This window comes from Sycon ciliatum, chromosome 1, assembly GCF_964019385.1.
Source record: "Sycon ciliatum chromosome 1, ocSycCili1.1, whole genome shotgun sequence".
Lineage (NCBI taxonomy): Eukaryota > Metazoa > Porifera > Calcarea > Leucosolenida > Sycettidae > Sycon > Sycon ciliatum.
In genome coordinates this window covers 78,723,987-78,737,811 of record NC_088643.1, presented here as the reverse complement: position 1 = coordinate 78,737,811, position 13,825 = coordinate 78,723,987, and the positions used below count along the sequence as shown (strand labels likewise).

Below are 13,825 nucleotides of genomic sequence, written 5' to 3'. Positions count from 1 at the left end.
AACAGATGAGCTCTGGTTTCCATGAGATCTAATCATCTTGTGCTGAAGATGTGCAGCAGGATAAAACACAGTAACTGTTACAGCCCGAAGATCCGAGCGGGAAGAAACGTTTCATGCCCCCCCCCCCCCTACTTCACTCTTTTGCACACACATGCGCACATACACGAGTGTGCGCGCACACACACACACACACACACCCTCAGGTACGCAGACGTTTGCATGACCATATGTAACATGGTTAGAGATATCTACATAATGTCCTTAGGGGTCGTCGCAAAAGTTTTTTGTCGTCCCTGAAACGAACATGATTCATTTGGGGGGGAGGGGGTGCGAGCCAAAATCGCAAGTCGACCGACACTGTACATATGACATGTACATGCATGCGATTTTCGTCGTCCAGCGTAGCAAACTGTGTTCGTTTCAGAGGGAGGGGAGGGGGTCTGAGTACGAAATGAACGATGTTCGTTTCAGGGACGACAGAAAACTTTTGCGACGACCCCTTACATGATTCAGTACATTGAGCACTGAGCACTAAGTACTACAGTCACTGAGTACTACAGTCACTGAGTACTACAGTCACTAAGTACTACAGTCACTAAGTACAGTGCTGGTCAATGAAATCCGACCCTGTGCCACTGATCATGTGACTGATCATGTTAGTGACCTACACCACTTCACATCCTAGTGTCCGCAGGTACTAGGGCTGCACAGCGCTAGGCGAATACTTGACTCATGCCATTGGATTTCATTGAACAACACTGCACATGATCAATATGCCATGCATAATAGAGATGATGGATCATAGCATGAATGTTTGATGACCATGCAGGGTGGGTGATATTATGCATGTCACTTCCGTGGCTTGTACTGCATCAAGGACATCCGACAAGTAGTCAAGTGCCATTCAATAGAGAGCCAGGTGATCTCACTATGATATTAGTATAGAATTGAACTCGGGTACTGAGCCAATAGTAACGATGTAAAAATGAGAAAGACAAGGACACATGGTTTGCATGGACAGTACTAGTACTGGTCTACTGTATGACTATGGACTCACATGCCTGTCTGTATGTGCACGTGCGGCTCAGACTTACTCACATGTGGCGGACGACGTGGCAATGGCAGTGTGCGGAGAGTCACAGTGACGCAGGGTGGGCGATAGGCAGCTCCTGTCCTGACAATATTTGCCTACTTCTTGCACCCCAGACCACGTTTTCACGGACAGCCGCCAGTTTTAGCCCGTGCATGTGATCAGCCAAGGGCCTCAGACAAGCAACCAGTCTGTCCGCACCTCGCTCTACTACCAAATATGCTGAGCACAGTAGGCAGAGCATGCAGTCTGTCCTCCGGCTAGCAAGTAGTTCCTGGGCCCCTATATGGCAGGGTTCACACGGCAAACTGTGTCTCCATTGCATGACACTCCGCCGGCACATGACCTCTCCACCGTTAGCGATGTGTACATGACATCGTATATGTAGTGCTGGAGCCAGCCACTGCTAGTGATGTACCTGACAGAGCATGGGCATTACGAACAGCATGACCCGTAGCCAAGTTGACGCCATGGACACTGCAATGACATGTCATACACCCAGTACAGGACGATTTGACATGGTATCAGCAGTGCTGACACACACACACACACACACACACACACACACACACACACACACACACACACACACACACCATGGTATGTTGATGTGCAAGGCATACTTGTTCCTCGTCCACTAGCAAGAATGTCGCAAGAACACGTGCTGTTGAGGAACAAAGAAACGCTCACTAGCCGAGTAGGACAGTCACTTTGACGGGATCCACTGTCTCCAAGCCGATGGGTGGCTGTGTAGAGAAGAGCTTTTAGGTGTTCGTAAATACTGTGTACCAGTACTACAATACGTACAGCCAGCATCCTGGGTCACATGATCTTCTGTGATGCCTCTGGTATACTGTAGTCTTCACTCTACACTGACTACAGACTACACTTACTTATTGTACTACAGCTGTACAGGCTGGGGCAGACCCAGCAATGCCCAGTGATCATGCTGATCCAATACAACTGGCCAGTGGACTGACTGTCAGAGCCTGTGTAGTGTAGTGCTGAAGTGGAAATTCCTTCATCAGTGCATCTTGTAAACAAGAATGTCACAGCTGTCAAACACACACCACACGTCATTCACCAACCTTCAGCAAGCCCTGGTGCTCATGTCCCCGCTAGAACTTAGGGCCACGGCACAACTTGCAAGACATTTTTCACGGCCATCTGTTATCGCTGGGTCTCTAGGACATCACCGAGTTAGGGAGGAGCTTGACTTCACGGGGTAGACCGCGTCTGCAATTTTACGTCTTAGTTCCTACAGCAGGCACAGGGGACACTTCGAGCGTATGCTCAGCCTGGACTACTCGCAACAGCCGGACCAGACCACCAGCACTGCTGCATGCTGCGTCGATTGCCCCTGTACAACGGCTGCTTGCCCATCCTCCCTCCTACTAGTCCTAGTCCTTGCACTCTTAGCCGACATTTCGATGTGATAGGTGAGGATTGAAGTCATGAACTGATGGAATAGTCATACTCGTGTGATGACTGACACAGCTGACACTCTTCAACGTTCAACGTTCACAGAGACTTGACAAGCTCCACCCGCGACAGTACTCCACACTGAGCTCGTGTTGCCACCGACTGCAGACAGTGTGACTTGGCAGAGGATTGTGAAACCCGAATACCTTCTCAGAATTCGAACACACAATCAGTGTCGCTCCGATGTCGGATGTCGCACGCCATTGACGGGCCGTTGCGGGCCTGGATTGGGGCAGCCCTGCAACAACTAGGCGTGAGCGTCGTAGCTGCTTGATGATCGCTGCCGCCATCACATGCCGCGAGATTTCCATTGTGTCCGAGGCGTTGTAACCGTCATCGGATCATTGCTAAACGGGTAGTTGTCGTCCCGCTGCCACTGCCACTGTCGCTGATAGCCCGAGCTCGATTGGCACAAGACTGACGGGTATGCATGCTAGCACAGTCCCACTAATCATCGTCATCACCATCACCACACACATACACAGGCAGAGATTACCCGTGGCTGCTAACGGTCATGTATGACTGTACCGGCGATGCAGCAAAACCGTTTGGATGACAAAATCCCCACTCACTGTTCTAAGTATCACAGTGTAGGTCTAGTGCAAAGACGACCGAGTGGAAAAAAGATTCTTTCCGGAAAGAGCTATTTTGTGGTCGCCCTGGACACCAATGTTACCCGGCCTCTAGTCTAGGCTCCTATTTTTATCCAGTAACATTACCTTGGCTTACTCGCTTAGGTAGGATTGGATCACCTTTCTTTCTCATTTTGTGGACCGTATTCTGGTATTAGTATTGTGTCTTCGAGTCGGTGTAGGTTTTATTCCCCGCTCATTTCAGTCTTGTCCGGATCTATCACTTATCAGTGAGGCGCGTTGTTGATCCACGGGTTACTAAATATACCTGAACCCTGTAGGTCTACGCGTGGGTGTTTCATGTTTGTATCCAGTGCAGTGCATCTTTCCCAGCCTGAGAAGTGGCGCGCTCCCAACCTAGCACAGGCGAAACGTGGCAGCGACACCTAGTGTTACTTCAATCAGACTGTTCACTGAATAAGTACAAGTGGCACCATACTCCATTGACCATAGCCTAACTGCGAGGAACGCATCAAGTAACTGACCTCAAAGAGTCAAAGACGCACGATCACCCTCTTTTTGGCCCGTGCAAGAACCGAAACGGACAGCAAGCATCCGAATACCAATCCCGCCAACTCCACCAGCGAGCTGCGGGGAAGCAGTTTCAGCAGTGGGAGCTTCGTCGCAGTCTGTAAATTAAAAGGATTGACGAGTTGCGAACCAGTCGATAAGAGAGACGGCACTTGAGCTGATCGAGATCGAATCACAGACGCGCGAAGTGAGAAGATGGCAGAAAATGGCATCGGCTCCTTCTCGGAGCTGAAGCTGGAAACTGAAGCGGTGGCTGCCGGTGGCACAGGCGATCTTCGTGGTACTGCTACCCCAGCATCGCCTCCAGCAGCAGCGGGAGCAACATCAAGCGATGGTGTGCGCCAGGGCAGCAGCTACCTACGGGACTCGACCCACCAGGCAGCACCGGCCATGCAAGGCGGACAACTAGTCACCATCCAACTGGAAAACGTGCCGCTGTGGGAGGAATTCAGAACTTGCCCGACGGAGATGGTGGTCACTCGTCAAGGAAGGTAGGTCTAATCCACTGGTCTTATGCAAGTCTGCTTTGATGGCTTGCTCTGTGTGGAGTACTCCAAGGAGCACGAGAATAATAATTACCTGTATGCGTTAGTTGTTTTCATGTTGCTACAAGTACACACGTCATGTGCGATATCTTGAAAGCTCAGTCAGCTGTGCGCGTGTAGGCGAAGTCAGAAAAGAAGAACACTGCACCGAGGAAACTGTTTTGTTGAACTGGAAAAAATGATTTCCAATACACCACACCACCACATTGATCACTGATGATGACCGGTTTACTAATCGAATCAGTTTGATTGACGCAAATGATGGATTCGATTGTGGTATGGAAGTGTGGAGGACCCTGGCAGTCACTTTCGCCCCGATGGCGATGGAGGCTTTATCGGATATGTTCCAGACCTGTCCGGTGAGATAATTGCGATTGTTTGCAGCAGCTACGGTGCTCGGTTTGCCTTGCGCAGTAAATAATTGCCACGAGGGAAAGAGTATCTTGGTCTGAACTCTGAAGCCACTGCACAGTAGAGGATCAAGCCTTACAAGGTTAGAATTCTGACGAGGGAGAAAGATCCCCCCGTCGCCTTCTCAGTTCTCACCGCCCATCTTTGTGTTTCTTTTGTTCTTTGTGGCAAGGACGGATGCATTATTGAACGTGTTGCCTGCCTCGCACGAAATCAGCATAATAATATTATCCTTTCATCAGACGCACGAGATATGTCCTTTCATGGGACGATGTTGCAGCTTGGTGCAAATGTGATCGTTAGAGATAAGGCATTGACTGATAACTGTTGACTGCACTCCCATGCACGTGTTGTCATTGTGGCACCTTGGAGTCAAGCAAGATCTGAAGGGTGACTCAGACAACCTCCGCTGCGACCACGACCGTCGTGGTCGCAGGCTTGCATCGCTCGTCGTGGTCGCAGGCTTGCATCGCTCGTCGTGGTCGGCTTGCATCGCTCGTCGTGGTCGCAGGCTTGCATGGCTCGTCGTGGTCATTGTAGAGCTACGTGTAGTTTTCGTGCTCCCGTTCTGGTCAATATTTGTGGCCAATTGGACAATGTGTGATATTCCGGTTCTGTAGTTCGATTCTGCTGATCCACACATCCTGATAGTGCAACGAGTTGCCTTATGCTCAAGTACTCTGTCAGATTTGGTGTCTGGGACCTGTGTGTGTCACAGCTTGGCGCATGGCCCAGAGGCGAAGAAACCGTTTGACCATTATCTGCACTGACCTGTCGACGCTGCCAAGTAGCGATGTTGTGCGTGGATGTTGCAGGTTTGAAGTGGCTGGGCAGTGACCAGGGTGATTTCGTTGCGAGTTGTCTATTTTGACATAGAATTGTTTACGTCCGAGGGCATTACTGATGTTGACGCTTCGGGGAGATAAGAACAATGGCTGCTTGGGCGCTAACGGGTTCAAGAAATACATGCATCAGGACGATTCACCGACACTCCTCCGTTGGTGAGAATACTCTCTTGTCTTAAGTGCTGCATTCGTAGCAGGCCCCTGGCCCGGACCTGCGTCAAATCCGCGTCTTCAAAAGTGTGCATTAGACGCGAAAATCCTAAGGAAAAGCGTGTGATAAAGAATGACAGCAGAGGCGCCAAATCTCCCTATCAGGCGGGAGATCGCCCAATTTTGTTGATGTTTTGTAAATATCTCCTGATGTATCCCGACCAGAATAGTAGAAAACCGTTCTACTGCCTGCAGACCTACTGGACACGGGTTGTGGCAAGCATGCTGACCATGCATGTACAGTGGTGCGCTTATTGGTGTGACCGGCATAGCACCCTGTTGCATAGGCAACGTGCTTAGCATGCCCATCCTCACCCCTACGTGTTGTGGGAAGGCAATCTCTCTACCGCAGCAGCCCAACCTGGAGGGATAGATCTCCCTACCACGTTGGCAGGTCCGGTCTGTGCTGGAGATGTGTTGCAGGTCAGGTCTGTGCTGGAGATGTGTTGCAGGTCAGGTCTGTGCTGGAGATGTGTTGAGTCGGGAGTAAAGAGGTTACTAGTATGCTAATGATTTCATGGGGCGAGTCGGCGGAACCTTTTTTTGGACGGAAAGTATCCAGCGCGAGTCAGCGGATCGCGTATAGGCGCTAAATAAGGCGTGCTGTATGCAACGTGAGTGGCTAGTACATGTACATGTTATGTACAAGTAGAGCACGGTGGCACCGTGCCGCTAGCCCAGTCCTAGCCCAGTCCTAGCCTTTTTAGAAGCACATGTACAGAATGCTCAGTTGCGCTCAAAAGTGAAAATACAGGACTTCTGCATACATTTACGAAAGTACTGATCCCTGATATTCTTGGCTGCTTTTCGGGCGTATCCTTTTCGGACCGGCTTTCGGAAGAGCCTTCAAAAATCGGACGGTTTGGCAGTACTGCGTTACTTGAGCCGTTAGTCCCAGCCGAATAAATTCCATGGCTAGGCAAACTTATGAAAAATTCCTTTGGACATGACTGTGATCATCGGTAATGGTGCAAGTGAATATTTTTATTGAATGTTTGCTGCAGTTGTTGTGGTTACACCTCCCACATATTTTTCCATCTGCACGCTAGTTAGGCATGGCGGCAGATGTGTGTATGCCTTTTGCTTGAACGTATGTATGTGTGTGTCTGTCCGTGTGTGTGTGTGTGTGTGTGTGTGTGTGCCTGTCCGTGTGTGTGTCCGTGTGTGTTCCTGTAGACGTATGTTTCCGGTCGTGACTGTGTCGGTCAAGGGCCTTCGGCCGGAGGCAATGTACTCTGTGTTCATGGATATGATCTTGGTAGACAACCATCGCTGGAAGTATGTGCGCGGAGAATGGGTGTCTGGTGGGAAGGCTGATCAGCCGCATGCGACCATTTACAAACATCCCGACTCGCCCCATTACGGCTCACACTGGGTTAAGAGTCCAATTTCCTTCAGCAAGGTCAAGCTAACTAACCGCATCGGAGAAGGACACGTGAGTTGTGACTGCTATGCTCTGGGTGCAGCACATTTCCTAGATTTTGTATGCAGTAACGCAGGAAGTTTTGCACAAAAGTTTTACTTCAAGAATTTTTCGATGGGGGAGGATTTGCGAAATTTTCGTGACACTGAACAGGAGTTGACGTGATACGATGACATCGCATCACAGACCACTATTACCACATTTGCTAAATTGATTTAATTGTCACTAACATGCGTGCCATCTGAACTTGACAAGCTCAAAATGCACCGCGAAATCTCCCGCTTTGCAGCACTTGGAAACTTTGCCCGTGGAAATGTCCTCGTTATTTAGTGAGAACTAAATGCTGAAAATTCAAATTTGGCCTCGGCCCTTACTGGTCATACTACACTATTGTTATCAACCTAACAGTAAATCATTTCACAGACATTGCCATCTGCCAATTGGTCAGTATAAATCGTGATATGACCTGGCACCGATAATCTCAGCTGTGCAATTCATTTATGAATTATGAAACTCTACTTGGTATGAACGCCTAGTTGCCCTGGATAATTGTTCGTGTTTGATACGCATTTAGATGGTTCCCTAGGTGCAGTACCAGTCAACGTTACTGTAAAGTCGTGTAATATTCTGGCAAATTTTGGCATAATGCATTCATAATGCCAATTGTACTCAAGAGCTAAGATTCTGTAGTGTGTCAGCCGAGCAAGAATTGAAAGAGGGCTAGGAATTATAGTTGCATTGCTCATTGTATGTGTCTGTCTGTGTGTGTGTCTGTGCGCATGTGTTTGTATCGCCATGTGTATGTGTACATATCCAGCTTGTCTTGAACTCGCTGCACAAGTACGAGGCACGCGTCCATGTTGTCCCGGAGCAGGGACAGTGTGTGCATCCACTTCCTTCAATCTGGAAGTCATTCCGAGAAACACAGTTCATAGCCGTTACTGCCTATCAGAACGAAGAGGTGAGGATGGGCTCTCTCGTGTATGGCTCTTACGAAATCAGTCTCCAAGCCAAGGATCTTCGTCACTAATACAGACTACCGTGTCTGTTCAGAGCCTGTGTGTCGATCCCCTGCCTTTGCTCAGAATATTAATCGTAGCCCAATATCATGTTGTAAGCATTGGCTGCCAGTATTATGGTGAGGAGGGGGGGGGGGGCATTGCGCTGTTGGAATGAAGACCACTTTCTGCATCGCTATCCTTCTCCAATGCACATTCTATGCATGATGATGCCTCTAAGCAATGCTCCTCTACTGTTCTATACTGTGCTTGTCATCACGCAGGTCACACAGCTGAAAATCAAGAACAATCCCTATGCAAAGGCATTTACTGAGGCTCACAAGTAAGCTTGAAATCCTGGTTGTGTTGCTACTGCTGCTGTTGTTGCTGCTGTTGCTGGTGTTGGTGATGATAATGACAGCAACAATGGGAGTGGCCGCATAACTTCTGATGTGCCATTTCACTAGAAGATCTTCAATTTTAGAGGGAAGCAAAGAGAAAGAACCAATAAGTTACGAGTTCTGACTAACAGTCCACCAAGGTAACGAGTTCTTATACAGTCAGATAGTGTGACAACGAGACACAAAACTGACAAGGGTATTGAGACATTCGACGGCCTGACACCTAGCTCCAACACATCTACGTAGTGCAAACCAACAACCTTCCAACTAGAAAGGCTCAGGTGCGGAAAGTTCCAATGAGGGAAAGGGATGCGCCACGAAGTTGCACTGTCTGACTGTATAAGATCTTGCTACCGTGGTGGACTGTTAGTCATAACTCGTAACTTATTGGTACTTTCTACTTATAGTATTGGCTCGCCATCCGAGTTTAGAGGGAAGCAGTGACCTTTACAAGAGAATTGCTCCCTGTCCTCTTTGGCTTTTGTACTTGCTCACACGTTACCAACGTTGCTCCTTTTGTGGATGCTCTCCTTCAGGAAAACACGTGTGGTGGAAGAACAGTTTCGAGGTGAGCACCCATACTCATCACCATGTCTTGTCAGACCTGATCAGTGCATTTTCAAATCAACATCATCTCATTACTAGTACCAGTATTGATTAGCAAGGTCCAGCAATCAAAATTTCTGCATGGTACATTTCAAACGGGTGCTGTTCGCGCAAGAGGAAGCACTACGGCTCTGAAAGGTCGAAATGCATCACGCATATTGGAAGCACATAGACCATAGTAACAAGCCCTCACAGCGTGTGCAGAGTCCGGCATGCTTCTCTAAAACAAAACAAATAAATCACGTGCGGTTCGCGTCACGCACCAGATTCGGCTGGAGGCCGAGTTTTCCGCATCCGCAGGAACGCCACCACCCTCAGGGACGCCACCACCCTCAGGAATGCCACCACCCTCAGGAACGCCACCACCCTCAGGAACGCCACCACCCTCAGGGACGCCACCACCCTCAGGAACGCCACCACCCTCAGGGACGCCACCACCCTCAGGAACGCCACCACCCTCAGGAACGCCACCACCCTCAGGGATGCCACCACCCTCAGGGACGCCACCAACCCCAAGGATCAAGGCACAGCTGCAGCTCCTAAAGCGGTGGCTTTCTAAAACAAACCTATGATTTAAGTTGTGTTTGTTGGAAGACCGTTTTCCACTTGTGTCCCTATTTAACATAACGGTTCTTCTGCTTTTTACCGCTTACAGACACGAGTGGGTTGCAGCTGATCCAGCCGCACCGACCATTCACAGATGAGCTGGTTGCTGACGATGGAGAGATGTCGGACGTCGACGAGTGTGTGTCTCCTAACCCAGTTGCAGCTACATGCACGCCTCAAATCTTCTGTAAGCATGGATGCTGTAGAAGCTTCTCTGCCCCTGCTGCCGTGCAGAGTAGGTGTGGGTGCATGCGTCAATACGTAACTACGTGCGTGTGTGTGTGCGTGCGTGCGTGCGTGTGTGTGTGTGTGTGTGTGCGTGCGTGCACGTGTGGGTGTTGGTATGAATGTGTGGGTGCATGGTTTGTGCACCGGGTAGTGTTTCGGACTCTTTGTCTGGACATGCCACCTCCAAGCACAGGGTGCTGCAAGGCCAAGCTAAAACTAGAGCTGGTCCATTTCTCGGTCAATACAATCATTCCCTTGTGCGATACATGGGCCAGTGCATGCAATACCGTGTCTAAGGGCAAATTTTTGGAATTTTTTTTCTTTCTTGAAAATCAATCACAGGGGTCTAGAGAACACCTCTGTGGAAGATAAAGTTGGATATCACATTTGAAAGTACATAGAGACCATGATTTCTATGGCATTGTCCAACATAGAATATGCCTCGTATAATGCATTATCTACAGTGTCGCTGAAAGAAGCAACAGTTTTGCGTATCAGCCTTTAGAAGTGGCCAAGACATTCAATGAAGGCTGCCGTGTTCTCCAGTCAAAACCGGGCAACGTTGTCCAGCAAGTTCTTGCGACGTTAAACTAACAAGAACTCGCGTTCTTTTTGTGCAAAGACAACATGGTCACGGAGTGGCTCCGTTGCAGAATTCTTTTCATCCTATGCACGAGGCGGACGAATATCGTCCTGGAGCAGCTCACACTTGTTGCACACATCCATCCGTCGCGTCATGAACTCGATGGACTTGCACTTCTTAGTCCACAGATACAAAAATATACGGTAACCCAAGGTTTGCGATTCACCAGACTGCTCGACATGTTCCGAAAGGACAAACTTGTAGGCGACAGATGTAGGTAAGTTTATGGGAGATTCCCCACCTCTCCCTCTTGGTGCTGCAGGCAAAGGGCGACTGAACACTAAGCTGTAGTTCAGAATAAACTGCTGCGCTCTGTCTCCCACTTCTGCACTAAATTTATTCCAAGGCACATTGCCAGATTTCCATGTGCACCAGGATGACAGCTATTGTTCTCCTTGTCCACTTGCACACCGTCATGTTCTGCCAACCACAATCATAGAGCTGAATAAACACGGTTCCACACACGATGTATCCCATCACAGTTTATCCAAATGTGATGCGCGTCCGTTCCGTTGCAGAAGCTGTCGACTGATGCACGACATGTCGACAGTCGACATGACAGGATCGTCATGCGTGCAGCGCAGCCAGCACACCAATATAAAAAAATGCCGAGGTCCTTGGATTTCATCGTCGTAATGGAGGATTGCGCTCGACGTGAAGCTGCTGAAATGGTAGTTTCGAACGCAGCCACAGCCTTCGAGAATCAGTGAGTCCACAGCGACAATGCTCTGAAGCGTGTCCTGCTCATCGTCGCTTGCAGAGTCCACAGAATCTCCGCCTAATTCATCCGCTCTCGACTCGCCTTCAACCTCACCGCAGGAGTCTTTCACTCCCGGATGCTTAGCTGGGGCTTCGTCAGAGTCACTGTGAGCAGTACAGCTGCTAGTTGCCGACTGCTCCGACTCACGACTCGCCAAATAAATTGTCGTCTTCCTCGTCGATAGTAAACCTTGCCGATCTCTTCTGACGCGCCGACGATAATCACGCGAGCGGCACAGCTCAACCGACGTGCTGCTCGGCGTCTGCCGCGAGTGTGTCTACTCAGAGGCCCTTCCTCAAGTGCTACTTCCAACTCCTCCTGCGCCGCCACGTCCATGATGATTGCTGCAAGTCGATCGCTTGTCGCTTCTCTTGTCGTCTTGAGATCGATTAGGAATGTAGACAAGATCCGCGATCGAGCCACAAAAAATATAACTCTTCTTTCCGAGCGATTTTCTCAAAATTCGGAAAGAAATCGGTTTCCCCCGAAGACACGTTTTCGCATGCACTGGCCCACATAGTCTAACCTGTAGCAGTACGCACGCTGTGTGTCTAAACGTGTGTTGTCTTGTTTATGCATGCAGTGGCTCCTCCCTACGAGGCTGATTTCCCTCCTGAGTCATTGTCAGCACCGCAGACGCTGAAGCGTGATGAATCAATGGAGGTTGATGAGCAGCAGCGTAACAGCCATTCACTGCCAGTCGATTCGGCACCGCAGGCATTCCCCAGCACGTACTACATCCGACAGCGAAATGGACAAATCACTCTCTGCGATCAGGTCCAGCCTCAAAACATGCATGTGCCACTCTCACCACACCAGCCCTCTCCGTCCACAGCTGGGCTCATGGATCAGCAAGCACAACAGCAGCACCCGCCTCAGCCAGTTTCACCGCTATACATGAATATCCGCGGCGGCTCTCAGTCACCTGGCATCGAGCTATGCCAGCAGCATCAACAGCAGCATCAACAGGCGGCAAGCATGCATGCTACTTCTCCAACGCCGCAGCAGCTCACAGCCGCCATTAACCAATATCAGTATAGCATTATGTCCTCTTCTCCTCCTCCTGGACAGCTTCAAACAATTCCTTTCCCACCTGTGCAGCAGCACTTGTCGCCGTCTTCACCCGATGCTGCAGGTGGACAGGCCCTGCCGCCGTTTTCGCCTCAGAGCAACCCGACCTCGCCTCAAGGTCCAGGTACATTGCGCTACATTCCCCTACCAGTTCAACAACCAGGGTATCCGCATGCTTTCCCACAGCAGGTCCCCAGCACCACCGCTGCCGCCTCTACGCATTTCCCACTGGTGCCGTCTGGTCAAATGCACCCACTCCTTCCTCCACAATATGCATCTCCTGCCCAGCACCAGCATTGATGACACCGGCACTAACAGCAGTAGCGCTACAACTGCAATGCAACAAAGCATGCTGCTGCTGTTGCTGCTGCTGCTCTCCCTTCCTGCTTGACATACTGATCCCAGCATCGTCTCGGCCCGGACACATTCATAATCCTAAGTAAAATATCTTGAGTGCCACAACTTAAACTGCATGCACACCACCTTGATATCTCCTTGCGTATGACCACCTGCTATTCAATAGTTCTATTTGAGTATAACGTTGCACCGCAATCGCACACCTCCAGGGCTGGCCCTTGTCATAACAGTTAGTCTTAGCTGTGCATGGCTCATGTTAGTGCACTTGTGCTTAGTAGTCGCGCAATGGCTGTTCCCGGTATGCCGTGTAACCTGGCCACCTGGCCATACAGAACACCAGCCTAGAAGAGTGTAGCAACAAGTGATCCACATCATGCTTAGACTCTGCTGTGGAGCTCCGCACCCTGGAGCAAGTACATCCCGGCATTCTCGATCTTCATCATTTAGTTTGAAAGTCAGTTATGAGCTAATGTGTGTATGTCTCGTCCTCAACACCAGACATGCTCTTGTATGCAGTACTGATATTGCCTTTAACCTCATACTTATAATTATTATATAAGACTTAGTGCTCCGTGCCATATGTACTAACTTACTCTTCCAGGGGCGGCGGAAGGTATTCTTGTGTGATACGGTCAATCATCGGAGGAGCATATCTGGCGGAGTGGTTCCTTGGGCAAAAAGTGGTACATGTACATGTACAGTCCGAATACCGTAATGACTGCCCGGCGACCCATTGGTATCCAAAGAAAAGAAAAGAACATGCTCTTGCATACACAAAACCTTCCTTACATGCATGCTACGCATCCGGGGGCTTTGCCCGGACCCCCGTTCATACTTGATAGTAAGTTAACATACGCACGTAGATCTACGGGACTGGAACAAAACGTCACTGTTCGGCGTGAGACTCCGGCGGAGTTTTCCGAATTTTCCCCGAGACACAATGATGATTTCGCTTAGTACCTTATAGGGGAGAGCTATGGAAACAC

At 49.7% G+C, this 13,825-nt stretch overlaps 1 protein-coding gene across 2 annotated transcripts; it reads left to right on the top strand.

Moving 5' to 3' along the window:
* The first annotated feature begins 3,144 nt into the window (after positions 1-3,144).
* On the top strand, positions 3,145-13,478 carry LOC135805659 (T-related protein-like). Of its 2 annotated transcripts, none has more exons than XM_065319732.1 (7): positions 3,145-4,226; positions 6,923-7,181; positions 7,987-8,130; positions 8,452-8,510; positions 9,105-9,136; positions 9,830-9,967; positions 11,995-13,478. In XM_065319732.1, exons 1-7 carry the CDS (start codon positions 3,931-3,933, stop codon positions 12,780-12,782), a joined length of 1,716 nt encoding a protein of 571 aa, XP_065175804.1. In that variant the 5' UTR covers positions 3,145-3,930; the 3' UTR covers positions 12,783-13,478. The 2 variants fall into 2 exon arrangements, with proteins under 2 accessions (XP_065175804.1, XP_065175805.1); XM_065319733.1 differs by lacking the exon at positions 3,145-4,226 and adding an exon at positions 5,303-5,692.
* The last annotated feature ends 347 nt before the right edge of the window (positions 13,479-13,825 follow it).